General features: G+C 43.1%; 1 protein-coding gene across 1 annotated transcript in view; it reads left to right on the top strand.

Annotated features, from left to right (window-relative positions):
- Window positions 1-461: 461 nt before the first annotated feature.
- The window catches only part of STN1 (STN1 subunit of CST complex), a gene marked incomplete at its 3' end in the record, with an annotated part of 43,067 nt that continues 22,841 nt past the window's right edge, over window positions 462-20,687 (top strand). Inside the window, exons 1-3 of the mRNA XM_080694857.1 lie at window positions 462-606; window positions 10,712-10,807; window positions 17,352-17,420. Of these exons, the coding sequence (XP_080550983.1) occupies window positions 474-606; window positions 10,712-10,807; window positions 17,352-17,420 (298 nt within the window). The 5' untranslated portion in view covers window positions 462-473. The remainder of the gene's footprint in view (window positions 607-10,711; window positions 10,808-17,351; window positions 17,421-20,687) is intronic.

The raw sequence follows: 20,687 nt of genomic DNA, 5'->3' as shown, positions 1-20,687 counted from the left end.
GAGGGCCGCGAGGGGCTCCTTGTTTTGTTGCCTTTTCCCTTCTTTCTTCGGCTCATCCTGAAAAGCGGAAGGTGCTGGGCAGAACGACGGACAGACCACCCACCGAGCCCCAGCCGGCGCGCGGCCACCGGGGAGCCATGACTCTCTGGACCCAGTAGTAACGCGGTTCCAGGGTATGCCAGTCTGGAGTGGTTCTCCCCAGAGTGAAAAGTCGCTGTTTGGCCGTTTCGAAGTTGGTACCTTTGGGGAAGGGTCCTCACACAAGAAAGGCCTCCTCCCAAGGGTTTGGCAGGGCCGGGACCTCTGGGTGTACACCTCCCCTAGTTCTGGGTATTCACCCGGGAGCACCTTCCAGCCAGGCTCATTTCACCCATAGTGAGTGCCTGCATCCTGATTTTTGTGTCTCAAATAGATCTTGACCCAGTGAAGCAGAACATTTCAGGGTTGGCTGGATACCACAGCCCGGCCTCTTGATGCAGTCTGAATCCAGCTGGTGCGAAGAGGAGACCCCGTCCCTCTTTTGGGGTTTGGATCCTGTGTTTCTGGCCTTTGCAAAACTCTACATCCGGGATATCCTGAGCATGAAGGAGTCCCGCCAAGTGCCAGGTATGTGGCTGGCCTGCCAGATGGATGTCTTGTGCTACATCTGCACACACACACCCCTCTTTACTGATGTCTCGCGCTGCAAACACACACACACACACACACACACACACACACACACACACACACACCCCTCTTTCCCCAGACCTACAGAGAGCAGGGGCTTAGGTGCTTTTTGGAGAGCCTTTCCTGTTGAAGCCTTTGAACTTAATCTGGCCTGGACCTTCGAATGAATTCATTTTTGTACAAGTTAAAAACAATCCAAGCTCGGTGTGGTGGCGCACGCTGGTAATCCCAGCATTTGGGAGGCTGAGACAGGAGGATCACGGTTCCAGGATAGCCTCAGCTACTTAGTGAGGCCCTTTGCAATTCAGTGAGACCTGGTTTCAAAATAAAGAATAAAAAATAGGACAGCGGGTGTAGCTCAGAGGTCGAATGCCCCTGGGTTTCATCTCCAGACCCGAAAAAAAAAAAAAAAAATCTAAGGCGTGGTGGAATAGGGCTGGGGGGATGTAGTTGGGGGGGTCGTGTAGCTCAGAGGTAAAATGCCTCTGGGTTCCATCCCCAGTACTGCAATAAATAAATGCTTTAAATACAGGTTAAAAAAAAACCTTCCTCAGCAGAGTTAACTTTCTAGCAACTATTAAAACTTTATTTATTTATTTATTTGTGGTACTGGGGATGGAACCCAGGGGCATTCTACCTCCAAGCTACACCCCCAGTCCTACATTTTAGTCTTTATTTTGAAACAGAGTTTTACTAAGTAGCTGAGGCTGGCTGTGAAGTGCATCCTCCTCTCAGTCTCCCAAGTACTGGGATTACAAGCATGTGCCACCCCACCCAGCTAAGGTCTTTCATATTTAAAAATGCTCAGTTGTTTATCTTTGGGCCTGATCTTGGAAAGCTCACCTCATCAGGCACTTCTAGGACCAGCTGTGTCAGTTACCTGCCCTGGGCATGTGATTCATCTTCTGTAAAGCTAAGACTTTTTTTCTTTGTAAAAATGGGCATTAACCATGCCTGATCTTATAGGGGTTTGCTTTGTTTTGAATTAATCAGAATCAAAATAACATAAGCTCCCTAGAAGGAAGGACATCATCTATCTTGTGCCCCACTAATCACAGGCCTTGAACAGTGCCTGGCACATAGTGGGTGGGCAATTGAAGCAGCAAATGATACATGTAAATGCTAAAGACAAATTCTTTATTAGAATAGTGGTTACTGCAGATAGGCTTATCAGAAGTAAAAGTACAACAAATACCCTGGGGTAGCAGTAGGTGGAGTAGCTATGGGTGGTCTTCACATATTTACTTCACATATTTACTGTGCTATATGAGCAGTTTGATCACTTTTTTTTTTTTTTTTTTTTGCGGGTCTGAGGATGGAACCCAGAGGCATTTGACCTCCGAGCTACATCCCCTGTCCTATTTTATAGTCTTTATTTTGAAACCGGGTCTCACTGAGTTGCAGAGGGCCTCACTAAGTAGCTGAGGCTGTCTGCGAACTGCTATCCTCAGGTCTCAGCCTCCCAAATGATAGGATTACAAGTGTGTGCCACCACCACACCCGGCTCCAGCCCTATTTGTATTCTTTATTTTGAAACAGATGATCACTGGATTACAAAGGGCCTCACTAAGTAGTAGCTGAGGCTGTCCTAGAACTGTGATCCTCCTTTCTCAACCTCCCGAATGCTGGGATTTCAAGTGTGTACCACCACGTCTAACTTGTTTTTGCAATTTTGAGTAAAGCTTTCCAGTCACGGGTCTTCTGAATCCCAAGCTGAGTCAGAAGTACTTACGAATCTCAAGTACCCACGGATTTAATTCAATGAGCTTTTGGGTGATTCCAGTTATATATACAAATATATTTGGATGACCTTACACTAAAACCTTTTGTACAGATTTTTACCACATCTTTATTTTCTAATTATTGTTGGATACTTTTTTTTTTCCCCCTTGGAAGGTAGCCAGCCTCCCCCATAGTTCTTCCTTTTCCAGAACAATCTGGTATTCTTCATAGCTCATCTCCGGAAGAAATTAATTCCTACCACATGCCAGCCTCGCTTAAAGACCAGCAGGTGAGCAAGCACCAGGGATATCATAGGGGCTTACCTCTTCCTGTGGGCAAAGAATGTTATGATGTATTAAAAACAAACAAATAGAAACCATTACTGGTGATCTTTGCTCCATCACTGGTAAGAATGTTTCAGATGCACTTTTTTCTTTTTTTTTTTTTTTTATGGTGCTGGGAATTGAACCTAGTGTCCTTCTACTTCTGAGCTATATCCCCAGCCCATTTTAATTTTGAATCTGGGTCTCACTAAGTTGCCGAAGGTCTTGCTAAGTTGCTGAGATTGTCATCAAACCCGCTATCCTCTTGTCGCAGCCTCCCAAGTACTCGTACTCCAGGCGCTCGGCTACCATGCCTAGCTTCAGATGTAGTCTCCTGGTTGAAGCAGGCATCAACAATAATTTTAGAGTAATTTTCTTTATACTATTTGGTTCTGAGGGTTCAGAGATACTACTAGTCTAGGTTTTGTTTGATTGTTTGGGGTTTTATTTTGGTTTATCATAAAGAGAAAATTTGAGACTGAATACAGTTTAGAAATGTTTATAAACAGCAAAGAATGTCTTATGCAAAATAACAAAGGTTAACCAAAAAATAACAAAACATGAATCAAATGTATATTATAATAAAGAACTTGGCTGGCTTTTGTCCTTGACCTTGGGAGGTAACCTCTAAATTCCAAGATAACCTTGGAATTTCTTAAGTGACTTTACCATTCTTGATGACCCCTGGACAACACCTGAGTGTATAGTAATGAGGTGCTTTATTCTAAGTGCATAGTTTAGGATGGGGGCCGTTCATACCCAAAAAACTAACCTTGTGATTAGAGGTTTGGGTTTTGGAGCCAAGTCCTATCAGTCTGACCCCTAGGCATTTGAGTTTAGTTATATGACCAGCAAATCAGTTAATCATGAAATCCCATTATGAAACCCCAATAAAAACTCTAGATGCTGAGGTGTGGGTGAGCTTCCTGGTTAGTAATATTATATTGATTTGGCAAAGGGTGAGGTGTTCTGAGGATGCAGAAGTTTCATATCTGGATCCCCTACACTTTGTCCTATGCCATTTGCCGATTCTTCTTTTTCTTGTTCTCTTTTCTTTTTTTCTAAGTTCTGGGAATTAAACTCAGGGACATTCTACCTCCAAGCTGTATTCCAAGTCGTATTTTCTTTTTCTTCTTCTTTTTTTTTTTTTTTTTTTTTGCGGGTGTGGGGATGGAATCCAGGGGCATTTGACCTCCAAGCTACAGCCCCTGCCCTATTTTTTATTCTTTATTTTGAAACCGAGTCTCACTGAGTTGCAAAGGGCCTCACTAAGTAGCTGAGGCTGTCCTCGAACCGCTATCCTCTGGTCTCAGCCTCCCAAATGCTGGGATTACAAGTGTGTGCCACTGAGGAGATAGAAAGGAAATAGGCAGATAGGGAAAAGGCCTTGTAGAAAAAAGTTAATTTCCTGAGTTTCCTGAGGGGCGACAAATGCCTGAAACTCCAAAGGCTCAGAGATAAGGCCAGAGCTTCACAAAGCCATCTGTTTACTAATCAACAAACCCAGGAGCCCCTCACCAAGCAAGTCTGGCATTCCTAAAAGGACATCTTCAAAGGACTTGCAAATACCCTATGCAAATCCTGAGAGCTGCTTCCTGGAATTCCCAAAGTCACCCTAACCAAAAATGGACTTGCAAGCGGTCAGGCCTTTGCCTTACTCGATGGCAAAAGGGGGACTTTCCCTCTAGGAACCCCCTCCCCTTTTGGGAAGCTGTTCTCTCTCTCGCAGGTTGTGTTGGCCCTGCGAGAAGGCAGAGTGCATCTGAGGGCATGTGGCTTGGGCTTGTGTGTATATGGTACTGGGGATTGAACCCAGGGGCATACTACCTCTGAACTACATCCCCAGCCCTACTTTTATTTTTATTTTTATTTTGAAAAAGGATCTCGGCTGGGTGAGGTGGCACATGCTTGTAATCCCAGCATTTGGGAGGCTAAGACAGGAGGATCGCAATTCGCGGACAGCCTCAGCTACTTAATGAGGCCCTTTGCAACTTAGTGAGACCCTGTTTCAAAATAAAGAATAAAAAGTAGGGCTGGTGAAATGGGGTTTCTTGAAACACGGCGTTTCCTTAAGATGAAAGTGGGTTTCTTGAGAAGAAATATGGCGTTTCCTTAAGGGATTCTTGTCTGCGGTGAGCGAAGAATGACACCCGCAGACAGCAGGAAGGGAGTAAAAGGCTTATTGGAAGCAGCAAGGACTAGGGAAAAGTGGCCGAACACCCCTAAGGGCTGTCGGAACTCTGGTGTCCAGCAGTTGCCTTCAGGACAATATTTGAGGGTATCCCAAGCCAAATGCCTTCAGTTGCAAGTTTCTTTCTCCCAAAGTCCACGTGATAGGCCAGAAAAGAAGTGCAGGTCACCCCTTGGGGCCCTGGTTGGCCTTGATGTCCAGTGGAGGCCTTCAGGTCACTACCTGAGTGTAGCCTGGGCCAAGTGCCTTCAATTGCACCCCACCTTCTCCCAAAGCTTACGCGACCTGCAAGAGAGAGAGAGAAGCTCCCCAACGGGGAGGGGTTCCCAGAGTGGGTAACCGGTCTGGTGACTGGTCTAGGGGTTTATATATCTCGGTAAGTCCTCTGTTACTTGAAGTCTGGGAGGCATTTCTTAAAATTTGCATAGGGCCGGGCGTGGCGCTTGGGAGGCAGAGACAGGAGGATCGCGCAGGTTCGAAGCCAGCCGCATGCGCTGGCTTAGGAGACCCTGTTTCCAAATAAAAAAAATGTAAAAATAGGTCTGGGAGTGTAGTCCGGAGGTAGAAGGGCTTCCAGGAACCCCAGTACCACCAAAAAAAAAAAAAAAAAAAAATTTGCATAGGGTATTTGCATGTCCTTAGGAGTCTCCTTCTTTCAGTAGAGGTATCAGGCTTGCTCCAGGGATGTCTCCTGGATTTGTTGATTCGTAAACAGATGGTTTTGTGAAGCTTTGGTCATTCTTATCTCTGAACCTTGGAAGGGCTGGTCTCTTTTAGGAGCCTTGGAAGTTAATTAGTATTTGTCCTGCCCCTCAGGAAATTAAGTTTTCTTCCCTACCTGCCTACTTCTCTTCTACCTCCTCACTGGGGTATAGATTGGAGGTAGAATGTTCCTCAGTTCCATCCCCAATACCACAAAAAAAAGATTGGAAAAATTGCCTATACTGAACGTGTACTTTTTTGGGTCATTATTCCCTAAGTAATATAGTAGAACCGTTATTTCTATAGCATTTACATTTTATGCATATTATAAACTAGAGATGATTTACAAATTTTGGGAGGATGTGGGTAAGTTATATGCAAATACTATGCCATTTTATTTAAGGGACTTAAGCATATGCAGATTTTGGTATCTGTAGAGGCTTTCAGAACCAATCCCAAAGGGATACCCAGAGATGATTGTATTCATAAGGATTATATTTGAAAAATATCAAGCTGCGCACGCTTATAATCCCAGCATTCAGGAGGCTGAGATCAGAGGATCACGGTTCACAGAAAGCCTCAGCTACTTAATGAGGCCCGTAGTGAGACCCTGTTTCAAAATAAAGAATAAAAAAAATAGGGCAGGAGGTGTAGCTTGGAGGTCGAATGCCCCTGGGGTCTATCCCTAAATCTGAAAGAAGAAAAAAAAAAAGAGGAAAGAAAAATATTATCTTGGGCATTTTATTGCTATCAAACTTCAAATAATAGCAGTTGTGCATTATTAATATAACAGTAGTTAAACCGAAAAGAGGTCATCAAAGGTATTTTTTAAAAACTGCTAGAGCTAGGTGTTGTGGTGCATTCTTGTATTCCCCACGCTTGGGAGGCTGAGTCAGGAGGATCACACAGGTTTGAAGCCAGCCTCAGCTACTTAGTGAGGCTCTCAGCAATTTAGTGAGACCCTGTTTCCAAACAAAGTATAAAATAGGTGTGGGAGTATAAACCGGAGGTAGAAAAGCCCCTGGGTTTTACCCCCAGTACCACACACAAAAAAACCCAAAAACCTGGTACGCTTGGTGGTATACACCTGTACTCCCACTCTTTGGGAGGCTGAAACAGGAGGATTACAAGTTCAGTAATAACCAGAAAACCTAGTGAGACTCTTTTTAAGAATAAAAAAAGGCCGGGCGTCGAGGCGCACACTTGTAATCCCAGCATTTGGCAGGCTGAGACAGGAGCATCGCAGTTCTCGGACAACTTCAGCTACTTAGGCCCTTTGCAACTCAGTGAGACCCTGTTTCAAAATAAAGAATAAAAGCTGGGTGTGGTGGCACATGCTTGTAATCCCTGTGCTTGGGAGGCTGAGACAGATGCATCGCACAGGTTCAAAGCCAGCTTCATCTACTTAGTGAGGCTCTCAGCAACTTAGTGAGACCCTGTTTCTAAATAAAATATAAAATGGGTCTGGGAGTATAGCCCCGAAGTAGAATGCCTCTGGGTTCCACCCCCAGTACCAACAACAACAACAAAAACAAAACCAACCCCCCCCCAAAAAAAAAAAGAATAAAAATATAGGACTGGGGGTATGGCTCAGAGGTAGAATGCCCCTGGGCTTCATCCCTGGTGCAGCAAAATAAATAAATAAAAAAGCTGAGTATAACTCAATGGTAAAGCACCATTGAATTCAATCCTCAGTATGATAAAAAAAGAAGAAAAGCTACTTTTTAAGTCAGAGAACAGCCAAATATCTTGCTGTGGTTGTGAGCAGTCAGAATCTGCTGCTTGAAATCGGAATTAAATCTCTCTGTGACCCTGGGTCCCTGAGCCCTGACAGCTTGACCTTCCTCCTCTTAGGGGTGTGATGAGCCGGAGGATCCCCTGGCATTTGTGGGCCTCTCTGTGCTGTACGTGGACCAGCAGTAGCACAAGGGCCACTCAGAAAAGGCCGGAATATAAAGCTGATGTCAGCTAGCCTTTGTCTGTTGTGATCACTTTCTTTTCTTAGCTGGTTGAGCTCTCTCTATTGACAGAGAGGCGGTCAGTGCAGCTCTCATGAGCTCTCCCTATAGAACAGACCTCGCTCTGGTAGGAGGAAGCGGTTCTCTAATTCTCATTCCAAGCCTTTGACCACCTTCTGCTAAAAGCTGAGCATCTCATTGTGTGGTTCATGCTCCGATATTCTTTGAGACATTTCTTCTGTATTTCTAAGCAGCACATTTCCTCCTCAATCAATTTTCCCAGTGTTTTACAATTCAAACCATGTGTTGTTTTTCTCTGCAGTTCTTCCTTATTGTTCTGTGATGCTTTTAAGATTTAAAAAAGTATTTTTTTTTTTTTTTTTTTTGCATCAGTCCTTTGGGGTTGGAAAGATTTTTTTTGCATCCTCAAGTGACTGTCTATTCTCAAAGGCGAGCTGTTGTCAGTCTGTGAGGGGAAAGTTTTTGGGGCCCACGTCTGTCTTTTTTCAATGAAGTCTACTGTGTCAGCTGGGCCGCAGTGGCACATGCCGTATAGTCCTGTACTTGGGAGGCTGAAATGGGAGGCTCAAAGGTCTGAGACCTGCCTCAGCAACTTAGTTAGATCTTGTTTAAAAATAAAAAGGGCTGAGGGTGTAGCTCAAATATAAAATGTCCTTGGGTTCAATCCCTAGTATTAGAGAAAAAAGAATAAAGCCTACTATGTCTTCAAAGAAAGAGCGGTTTGGATTTGTATTGTTACCAGGTACAGACTTTGTAACGTCAGAAGACAGGTGACTTGGGGAAGTCATTGGTTTGCGCCATTAGTCCTGTCTTCTGGCTGCTTTTTCTATGGACTTCAGTCCAGGGAGAACACTTTTTCTTCTTAGATTAAAGGTTTAATATTTCATGGGTTTTCTGTGTCTCTGCTTGGTCCCTATTCAATTCATGTGTTCCTGAGTGGGGGCGACCCAGGCTCCTTCCCTCCTGTGACCTTGCCATTTTCAGTTCATGGCTTCCAAGGTTGCCCTGAGGACCGTCTCCCATCCACCAAGTCATCTTTAGCAGTGTGGCTTCCCAGAGGCAGAGGAGCCTGCTTTGGGTTAAATTTGTGGTTTTCATTCTTTAGACCTTATCTCACTTTCCCTGGCAGTCTGAGGCTCAAGGCTCCTTGTCTACACTGGGACACTGACGTAAGTGACTGGTCTCGTGTCCCTCTGTCCTTGAGAGAAACAGAAGAACTGCCAGCAGAGGCCAGCGTGGGGGTTCAGGCCACAGGCCCCTGACCAGGCTTGGTGGTGAGCAGAGGAAGTGGTCACATGCCCGAAATGAACATGGCTTCTTTATGTGCAATTCATGTGTTTATTTAAAAGGGAACCGCCATGTGAAAGTTCATAACCCGTTTCTGAAAGTAAAGAGTCCAGCCATAGATTGGGGAGGCCAGAGAGAATGTCAGGCAGGACTCCTTAGTGCATGTGCAGTGCCGGTGGTGTGGGGAGCTCGGGTAAGGAGATGGGGCCTCGAAAGGGGGCTCCACAGGAGCCAGGAAGCCCTGGGGCCTCGGGGGCCCTCCGTGCCCCATCCCTAGGTGGGAGGGAGGCTGTGGGTGTCAGTAAGCAGTTCTCTTCCTTGCCCACGTCTCTCCTCAGGCATGAACTCGCCTTCTGCCATGTGTAGTCCTGATTTTGGTGGTACTGGGGGTGGAACCCAGAGGCTTTCTACCTCCAGGCTATACTCCCAGACCTTTTTTTTTTTTTAATTTGGAAACAGGGTCTCACTAGGTTGCTGAGAGCCTCACTAAGTAGCTGAGGCTGGCATCGAACCCGTGCGATCCTCCTGTCTCAGCCTCCCAAGCACGGGGATTACAAGCGTGCACCACCACGCCCGGCTTGTAGTCCTGATTTTGAAATAGAGTTTTTTTAAAAAGAGAAGCTTTTGAGTCGTAATCTACTGGCCAAAGCATAGTATTTTGTAAGCTATTGTCATTTCCTTTTTGCACAGAAGAAGAAAAGGCTCTGGCCAGTTCATAGAAACGATGACTGGTTTCTTAGAATAGCACTAGTTTTTCTTTTTTTAAAAAAAGCCAGAGAAGTCTCTTACTGTTTCCTTTCTCTTTCTTTTTCCAGTTGTTCACAATACAATGTTAGTGCCATCCTGTAACAAATGTTTCAGCCCTTCTTCATGGGGGTACATTTTATGTTTACAAGTGGAAAGCAAATTAACCAAACCCAATAGGGCGACACCAGATTTCCCCTTTCTGCACTAGTACAAGCTTGTTTAAAGCCATGCGAAGAGCTGGGTGTGGTAGCACACTCTTGTAATCCCAGTACCTAGGAGGCTGAGACAGGAGGATCATGCAGGTTTGAAGCCAGCCTCAGCAGCTTAGTGAGGCTATCAGTAACTTAATGAGACCCTATTTCCAAATAAAATATAAAATAGGTCTGGGAGTGTAGCCTGGAGGTAGAAAGCCCCTGGGTTCTATCCCTAATACCACACACACACACACAAAAAAAAGCCAAGCTAAGGAGTGTGTGTGTGTGTGTGTGTGTGTGTGTGTGTGTGTGTTAATGGAGATTGAACCCAGGGGCATTCTACCTCCAACTATACTTCCAAGCTACACCCTCGGCCTTATCTTATTTTTTTTATTTTATTTATTTATATTTATTTTTTGTGGGTCTGGGAATGGAACCCAGAGGCATGTGACCTCCGAGCTACACCCCCTGCCCAATTTTTTTTTTATTCTTTATTTTGAAACAGGGTCTCACTGAATTGCGGAGAGCCTCACTAAGTAGCTGAGGCTGTGCACGAACCGTGATCCTCCTGTCTCAGCCTCCTAAATGCTGGGATTACAAGTGTGCGCCACCATGCCCGGCTTATTTTTTATTTTGAAACAGAGTCTCACCAAGTTGCTGAGAGCCTCACTAAGTTGCTCAGGCTGGTTTCACATTTGTAATCTTCCCATCTCTGCCTGCCAAATATTGGGATTATAGGTGTATACCACTACGCCTAGCCTAACTAAGAGGGCTGTTTCTTAAGACTGGAATTTCAGCAAACAGCATGCCACTGATTTTTTATATCCTCACATTCTCCCAACAGACATTTAGTGAAATATAAATGCAATAATATATTATATGCATTTTTTATTTTAGGTATTTTTTTGTACAATGGGCATCCAATAAGGCAAGTAGATATTATGGGAACTGTCATTGGAGTGCGAGAAAAAGATTCTTTCTACAGTTATGGAGGTAAGAACAATTGTGCCTGAAATTGGGTTTATGTAGAAAGTCCCACCTGGCTGGAAGTTGAGTTTTCAGAGTAACTGGGGGCTTCACAAAGCCCCTGCTGGGAGCTTCTTGGAGCCCCACCTGTGGACTGAGTGTAAGATGGGGCAAGAAGTAGGAACGACACTGATGAATACTCTGAAGTGAACTTTGGGGGCCCTGAGGTGGAAGAATTAGCATGCAGCAGTCTAGGATCCCTGATGGACCAAGGATCCGATACTTGCAGGCATAGCTGGAGGTAGCAGAGGATGGCTCTATGTGTTTATATTGATATTTTTAAAGAGAAGAGGCCAGATCAGACCCTTTAAGAAGAAAAGAAGGTGTGAGAAATAATTTTAAAAGATTTATATCCAGAACAGTTAAAAGGGGTAAATATTCCGTATTATGAGAAAAGTTCCATTTCTTCATGATGATGAAAATTAAAAAAAAATCATTTCTAGCGAGACATGGTGGCACATGCTTGTAATCCCAGCATTCGGGAGGCTGAGACCTAGAGGATCGCGGTTCACGGCCAGCCTCAGCTACTTAGTGAGGCCCTCTGCAAATCAGTGAGACCCGGTTTCAAAATAAAGAATAAGCCGGGCGTGTTGGCACATGCTTGTAATCCCGGCATTAGGGAGGCTGAGACCTGGAGGATCACAGTTCGCGGACAGCCTCAGCTACTTAGTGAGGCCCTCTGCAAATCAGTGAGACCTGGTTTCAAAATAAAGAATAAAAAATAGGGCAGAGGGTGTAGCTCGGAGGTCAAATGCCCCTGGGTTCCATCCCCAGACCCACAAAAAATAAATAAATAAATAAAATAAAAAATAAATAAAAATTAGGTCAGGGGGCGTAGCTTGGAGGTCAAAAGCCCCTGGGTTCCATCCCCAGACCTGCAAAAATAAATAAATAAATAGATATCTGATGGGAAGCTTAACTTAAATTCCAAACTTTTGCTATAATTGACATTGTCATCATGAATGAGTGTGTGTGTGTGTTTTTTGTGCTGGAGATGGAGCCTAACACAAGCTATCACTGAGCCATACCCCCAGCCTGACATCATTTTTATGGTCTGCCTGGATTTGTATTCTCATTCTACTCCAGAAAGATGGAAAGCAATGGAGTTTTGTGTCCAAGAACATTTTACTGGTCTATACATGATGCATGGATACATCATTACCTCCTTCAACATTTGTCCATTTTCCTGAAGATGATTGTCTTGTGCTTATAAAATAACATATTTAAGATGAGATTTCACTCTCTTGTGCTTTTTCTTTTCTTTTCTTTTTACCTGTAGTAGATCATTTTTTTAGGCATCCCTGTTACTGAAGACTCTGTTTCATTGCACCAAAGATATTGGTCCTGTTTTTTTCTCTAGGATGACTCAACAGACATTTACTAAGTGCCTACAGTATTCTCAGTTGGGGGCAAGCACAGTAAAGTACTTCTTTGCCAAACACCAAATGATAAAATAGTAGTGTCTTTCAGTGTATGAAGCACATTTACAGTCATCATTTTTCATGTTAATGTCCCCTGATCTTTTGAAATAAAAAACTCATATATTATCTCCATTTTGTAAGTGAGAAAGCTACAGTCCACCTACTTGTCCAGGGCTCCACCAGCCGAGCTTTGTGGCTCCAGTCCACTGTTTACTGACTCTAGCATTCTGCATAGAACTCAAACTGGTTTTTGTCTCCCCCAACCCTTCTTCAGCTTTCTGTCCCACATCTGCTAGATTTGGCTTTTAGTTTTGTTTTTCAAATGAAATAAATGAGGCTGTTGAGGACTTCATACCTGGCCCTAGATCTGGGCCAGAATTAGGACTGTGAATTGAAAGGGCTTTTCTTGGTCCTTATTCTCATTATGAAAAGGTCAAGGCAAGCCAGGTGTGGTTGCATACATTTGTAATCCCTGTACTTGGGAGGCTGAGACAGGAGGATCATAGGTTTGCAGCCAGACTCAGCAACTTCGTAAGACCCTGTTTCAAAATAAAAAATAAAATTGGGAGCTGGGCATGGTGGCATACGCTTGTAATCCCCGCACTTGGGAGGCTGAGACAGGAGGATCACGCAGGTTCGAAGCCAGCCTCGCTGGCTTAAGAGACCCTGTTTCCAAATAAAATATAAAATAGGCCTGGGAGTGTAGCCCGGAGGTAGAAGGGTTCCATCCCCAGTACCACCAAAAAAAAAAAAAAAAAAAATTAATAAAATTGGATGAGCAATGTAGCTCAATGGTAGGATGCCACTGCATTCAGTCTCCAGTATTGGGGGGAAAAAATTGAGGCACACGTTGACTCTTCCCAAGAAGTCTTTCCCGCTGAGTGGGTGTCATGAGAGCCTGACACATCTGTGGGCTGCGGGAAAATGGCAAGCATCTGAATATGGAAGTAATTGAGAGCAGAAGCATTCTTGCATGGAGAATTCACACGGTTTGTTCAAGTGGAGAGCTGCTTCTCTTCCTGCTTTTTCCAGGCCCATGTTGGCTCCTGGGCCACCTGCCAGGCAGCCATTCCCTGCCGTCCTGGGTCAGGCTCCCCTGCCTCCGCACAGGCCTGTGCCGGGGCCCTTCTGCACAGACTTATACCGGTGCCATACTGGCTGCCCAGCCAGGGAAGACACTGCTGCACTGCATGGATGCTCCTGTTCTAGGCGCTCAGCCTCAGGCCTCAGCGACCATGGCACCCAATCTGCTGGGAGAGGTTTCAGACCAGGGAAGTCGGGCTTTGGTAGCAGTGTCCTTGGTGCACAGAGTGCCTGGCAGCAGCCGGAGCTCAAAACAGGACCTTAAAGTCAAGAGCAGAATGACTTTGTACTTCCTAAAGTAAATACTCATCTGCTAATTTCCTTTTACCTGTTCTTTCTTTCCCTCCTTTTAGTGCTGGAACCTGAACCCAGGGTCATTCTGCTTCTATAGAACTATATCCCCAGCCCATTTTAGTTTTTCATTTTACATCTAAGCTACACCTCCAGCCTGTTGTAGTTTTTATTTTGAAACAGGATCTCACTAAATTACTCAGAATCTCACTGAGTTGCTAAGGCCTCACACCTGCAATCCTCCTGTCTTAGCCCCCCAAGTACTCTGATTACAGGCATACACCATCACACCCAGCTTATATTCCCTCGTAAACTGAGATTTTCAACTGGCCAGAGAAGTGATATACCTATAGTTGTCATTTTTTAAAAATTCAAAATATCCAGGTTTTGCTTCTTAAAAATGATACTCAAAATTTCAAGCTACAGAAAATTTTAATGAAGTCCAAAAAAGTCCTGTTAAACACTAAATTGAACAAAAACAGTCAGTGTTTGAACATTCTTTATATTGGTAATATATTGCTAATGTTGAAGAAATCTAGAAAGCTATATTTCATTAGTACTATTATACATATGCCTTTCTCTGCTTTATGTTTTTTAAATTAAACCTGCAATCTATATACATTGAATATGGGATTTCTTTCCCATATTCTAAAAGATACTGTTATTAGGAATTTTTTTGTATGTGTGGTACTGGGGATTGAACCCAGGGTCATTCTGCCTTCTAGCTACACCCTCAGCCCCTGTTTTAATTTGAAACAGGGTCTCTCTATGTTAATGAGAATCTCACTATTTGCTGAGGCTGTCCTTGAACCTGCAATCCTCCAAGTACTAGGATTATAGGCATGTGCCACCACACCCAGCATGCTATTAGCATTTATTGTCTTCAGATAATTTTGATCAAAACATGCAGTTTAATGTTTTACATTAATTGGGTTATACATAAGACTTATAGAATATATATATATATATATATATATATATTTTTTTTTTTTTTTTTTTTTTTTTTTTTTTTTGCGGTACTAGGGATGGAACCCAGGGGCATTCTATCTCCAAGCCATGCCCCCAGCCCTATTTTTTATTCTTTATTTTGAAACAAGGTCTCACTGAGTTATAAAGGGCCTCAGTAAGTAGCTGAGGCTGACTGCAAACCAGGATCCTCCTGTCTCAGCTTCTCAAATGCTGGGATTATAAGCGTGCACCACCATGCCTGGCTAGAATATATAAGGTTTTTGTTGTACACCAGAAGCATATATGTCTTTTAACAGCAGTGAACATAAATCTTTATTATAATTTTACTGCCTTATAGGAGATGTATTTATTCTGGTTTTCTCCTAAGGATATTTTACTGAAAGTAATTACCAAGTCAGAGGAGTTATACATTTAAAAATTTGATGCATTTTCCTAGACTTGGTCTTTAGAAACTTAGTACTGATAGCATCTGAGGGAATCAGTATTATTTGCTTTTTTTTATGGTAACATTTTCTTTTTCTGTATTGAGGATTGAACGCAGAGATATTCTACCACCAAGTTATATCCCCAGCCCTATTTTTTATTCTTTATTTTGAAATAAGGTCTCACCGAGTTGCAGAGAACCTCACTGAGTAGCTACGGTTGACTATGAACCTGTGATCCTCCTGTCTAAACCTCCCAAGTACAGTACTGGGAGTACAGGCATGCGTCACCATGCCTGGCTTTATGGTAACTATTAAATGTAGCATAGCAACAGATTTTTATTGGCCATTTTTATATTTTTAGTGAATTGCATATTTTTTCTTTGCTATTTTTTTCTCTTATGGTCTTGGTCTTTTTCTTATTAAGTTATATGAGCTCTTTTATATATTAAAGTACTAACCCAATCATTTGGAAATTGTTATCTATTATTAGATTTATAGGTAGTTCAGCAAACATATCACGTGTGTGTGTGTGTGTGTGTGTGTGTGTGTGTGTGTGTGTGTGTGTTTTACAGGGGATTGAACTCAGATATTCTCCTTCTCACTAAGTTCCACGGGCTTTCTACCTTCAGGCTACACTCCCAGACCTATTTTATATTTTTTTATTTGGAAACAGGGTCTCTCAAGCCAGCAGAAGCTGGCTTTGAACCTGTGCAATCCACCTGTCTCCGCCTCCCAAGCACGGGGATTACAAGCGTGCACCACCACGCCCGGCTAGAATTTATTTTAATATAGGAAATATTCTCAACTTATTTCAACAGAGATTTAAGTCATCAATAAAACATTTTGCATTATCTTTCTTTTATATTATATGCACTTTTATGCAATCTACTTGTTGATTTTTTTAAATTATGAGACACACTGACCCCGTGCTTAACAACCTTTCTTTTGAGTTTGTCAAAAATTAGACAAAGATAAAATACATAGCCTTCTATAGCAAACATGTCCAAATTCCTTTACAGCTACTAATCTAGGTGCCGTGACATTTTTTTTTTTTTTTGGACCTGAAATAATATAAGTCAGACTAATACTGTTTTTGTGGCCAAGATTGATTGGTACTGGAGATTGAACCCAGAGGCATTCTACCTCTGAGCTGTCTATACCCCTACCCATTTTTTATTTTTTATTTTTGAAACAGGGTCTCTCACTAAGTTACTATGGCTGATCTCGAATTTGCTATCCTATCTCAGCCTACCAAATACTATGATTACTAGCGTGCACCACCATGCTCGGCTTATAATTATTTTTCATTGTAAAAATGTAGCTTCTCTTGCCAGGTGTGGTGGCGCATGCTTGTAATCCCAGTATTTGGGAGGCTGAGACGGGAGGATCACAGTTCAAGGACAGCCTCAGCTACTTAGTGAGGCCCTTGGCAACTCAGTGAGACCCTGTTGCAAAATAGGGTAAAAAATAGGGCTAGGGGATAGCTTGGAGGTAGGATGTTCATAGGTTTTATCCCTAATACCGCAGTGGGGGAAAAATGTGGCTTCTCTTCTCTGAGGTTCTTGGCTGTCCTTAATCCCACTCAGGGGAAAGGATGGAGTAGAAGCCCCGTCGAAGGGCCCAGCTTCCTGCATCTCAGTGATGTGAACACTTTGTCCTGGGAGTCAGCAAGCTAGTGAAAGAAGAGTGGTGACAAGGGCCCTAAGTGCCTCTGAACACAGACCATGTGATGCTGTCTTGACTCAGGGAGAGAAAGGCTGATTTTCTCTGTGGGCAGTAATCGAGATTTCTGCACATAACTTTTTTTTGTGGTGGTACTGGGTGTGAAACTGAGAGCTTTTCTAGCTCCGGGCTATACTCCCAGACCTATTTTTTAATACATATATTTTTATTTGGAAACAGGGTCTGACTAGGTTGCCAAGAGCCTCACTAAGTAGCTGAGGCTGACTTAGAACTTGTGTGATCCTCCTGTCTCAGCCTCCCAAGCGCAGCAATTACAAGCGTGCGCCACCACGCCTGGCTTGCACATAACTTCTTCAGGATACCACTTGAAGCAGAGAAGTATAGATAAGGATCACTAGTGCCCCTGAGGGAGGGTAAGTGAACTGTTGAGTGCATCCATCCGGCTCGTGCACTACACCGATGCGCAAGCAAGCAGTTCCTACTGGGAGAGAGTGTTTCTACAGATGGAGAGTTTGATAAGGGATTTGCCTTTCTGGGCTATTGGAAACTATCTTTCAGTGTGGCTGAATGCAGCGATGACATGTGAATGCACCAGCCATGCCCAAATTTCTCTTCAGGCCTTTTGTGCTTCTCTTGCAGTGGATGATAGCACTGGAGTAATAAACTGCATCTGCTGGAAAAAGTTGAGCAAGACTGCCTCTTCATCAGGTAATTTTATTTGCCACGTTGCCTTGCCTTTTGGCTAACTGAAAAGTTACTCAGTGTAGCTCATTAATTAGAATGGCATAGGGCTAAGTGTTCACATTTATTCTCTGGTGAGTTATAGTGAGAGATTTGAAATGCTGTACCCAAAGCTTTACCTGCTCTGCAAATTGGGGCCCTGGGCTCGCTGCTGCTCTTTCTCCTGTCTTCTTGGTACTTGCTTCTTCCTGAGATTATAGAAATATGGAAAGGTCCCCAGGAGCTTCCACCGTTCATTTCTACCAGGACAACTATTATGTAAGTCAGGAAGCTTTAGAACAAGGACTTTGAAGACCTCTCCTCCCACATGGTGGCCACCAACTTCTATGCTACCGTCATCTGGATTTTCTGAAATTACTAATACATTCAAATAAATTTCAGGAATTCTGATTGTTAAAATAGGATTCCTCTAGAAGTTATTCATTAAATAATTTATGCTGGGCATGGTAGCACATTCGTAATCCCAGTATTTGAAAAGCTGAGATGGGAGGACTGAAGGTTCACAGGTAACCTCAGCAACTTAGTGAGGCCTCCTCCAACTTAGCAAGACCTTGCTTCAAAATAAAAATATAAAATAGGGCTGGTGGTATCTCAGAGGTAGAATGACCCTAGGTTCCATCCCCAGTACTCTCCCAAATTTTTTTTTTTATTAATTTAAATTGGAGAAGAACTTGAAGCCAGGTGCAGCGGCACCTGCCTATAATACCTGTAATTCTAGAACATGAGAGGCTGAGACAGGTTCAAGGCTAGCCCCAGCAACTTAGCGAGACCCTGTTTCAAGATCAAAAATAAAATAGAAATGGGGGTGTGGCTCAGAGGTAGAACACCCCTAGGTTCAATCCTTAGTACCACAAAAAATACAATAATAAAAAGGGCTAGGGATATAGTTCAGAGGTAGAATGCCCTTGGGTTAAATCCCCAGCAGCTCCCCCCAAAAATGTTAATATTGCATCATGAACACTCCCAGACCTATTTTATACTTTATTTGAAAACAGGGTCTCACTAAGTTGCTGAGAGCCTCACTAAGTAGCTGAGGCTGGCTTTGAACCTGTGCGATCCTCCTGTCTCAGCCTCCCAAGCGCTGGGATTATAAGCATGCACCACCATGCCAGGCTCCCAGCCCTGTTTTTTATTTTTTATTTTGAAACAAGGTCTCACTAAGTTGTGGAGGGTCTCACTAAGTAGCCGAAGCTGGCAACAAACCTGGATGCTCCTATTTCAGCCTCCCAAGTACTGGGATTAGGAACCTGCACCACCATACCCAGCTCAAAAATATTATATAATTTCTATACTTTGTAATTTTAGATTAAAAATTGGTTAATTGTACTGAGAATGCTATGACTAAGACTTTTATTTACTTTTTTATGTTTTTGTGGCACTGGGGGTGGAACCCAGGGGCTTTTCTACCTCCGGGCTATACTCCCAGACCTATTTTATATTTTATTTGGAAACAGAGTCTCCCTAAGTTGCTGAGAGCCTCACTAAGTAGCTGAGGCTGGCTTTGAACCTGTGCGATCCTCCTGTCTCAGCCTCCCAAGCGCTGGGATTACAAGCGTGCGCCACCAGACCCGGCTTTGACTAAGATTTTTAAAACATCAGTAATAGATGTAGTGAACAATCATAGAGCCTGGTCTTGACTTGAAGTTGCTTTGCAAATATAAAGAGAGGGTAAGAGTATGAAAAAACCTAAAATGATTCTTATCATATTACACAGGAAGTGGTCTTTTGAAATTGTTCCCAACTTGCCCATTTTTTCCTTTTAATTTAATTGCCCGAAGCTTAAAAGCTTTCCTTTGGAAAGTGGCCAACAAAGACAATTTTTTTAAACAAATTTTAGTCTCAGTCAGAATCACGTTCCAGTTAATTAAAGTATAAGAATGTAATGTTAGCGCCCATAAATGTCACACTGAATGTGCCATTCAGACTTAGCTTACAAGCAAAGTTAAAGCTTGGCCCTTTGTGTTAGAATGTTAGAGGGGATTTATCATTTAGGGTAGAATAGACCACTTAAGATGAAGTTCTGTCAGGCTTCAGCTGGCTCATTACTTTCATTAAATTACACGCTGGAGCCTTCTCTCTGCAATTTGGCTCACCCTTGAAATGAAACCTGGGCCTCTTTCTCTCAGGCCAGCCGTCAGCCTGATAATTTCAGTGGTGCTAGATGAAGCATTTATTATCACCAATAATGTCTGCATAATGGCAGTGAAGTTAATAAATACCCTTAAAATTCAGCCTAAGTAGTGCAGATGGAGCAGCCTTTAGAAAGTTATCCTTGGTATTTTCTGAAGAGAGCCCCATAAACTGGGCGGTGTTAACGCCTAGGTGGCCTCGCAGGTTTTGGTAACTGCGCATGCGTGGTTCTTTAGCTTTCCCTCTTGCTGTTTCCCTGGGTATAACCGAGTGTGTCAGAACTAATGGTTCTGACATTACAAAGACATTATGTCAGAAAGCAAAAAATTTGATCAAGGGATGATGAGAAAGATTCGCTCCATTATTAAATCTCTATTAGAAGACAACTCAGAAATAATACAAGAATAGGCAACAAATCTAATAGCACCCACGGTGATTCTACCTCAAAGCTTACATAGAAAAGCCCAAAGAAGAGAGAGGTGTTTGTTTAGCCCAATAAACACATTAAATTTTCATAAGTCCCTTGCTGCCAAGACACTGAAATATGTCATCAGTAATAAGAGGATGTACTCAAAACTCTCTCTACATATATATGTATTTTAAGCTTTTCTTGTAGCAGAATTAATCCAAATAAACATTAAAAACAAAGAAAAGAAGTGAGGAGCGTTATATAACACCTCCCTGAAATTTAATAAAAGTAACTGAAGAGTTAAAGAGATGAAGGGCTTATCCACAATGAAATATAGGGGGAAGATTATCTTATATAAAAACACATAGCCTGTCTTGTGTGTGTGTGTGTGTGTGTGTGTGTGTGTGTGTGTGTTACCAGACAGTGCTGTACCACTGAGTCACACCCTTGGCCCCTTTTATTTTGACACAGCATCGTGCTGAGTAGTCCAGGCTGGCCTCAAACTTGTGATCTCCTGCCTCAGCCTCCCCAGTCACTGGGATTACAGATATGCGCCACCACACCTAGCTGCCTCCCTTATAGTTTAAAAGCAAGATAAAACCTTAAGGAATGATGGTGATTTGTGAGGGCAGTAAAGGTCTCGATGACACACGTTGCTGATGATGCCATGTAAAAGCAAAGTAGCTCAGTTATTT

Source organism: Muscardinus avellanarius, assembly GCF_963383645.1.
Source record: "Muscardinus avellanarius genome assembly, chromosome: 4".
Taxonomy (NCBI): Eukaryota; Metazoa; Chordata; class Mammalia; order Rodentia; family Gliridae; genus Muscardinus; species Muscardinus avellanarius.
The sequence above is the reverse complement of the archived record's forward strand: the minus strand, read 5'-3'. Positions and strand labels throughout refer to the sequence as shown.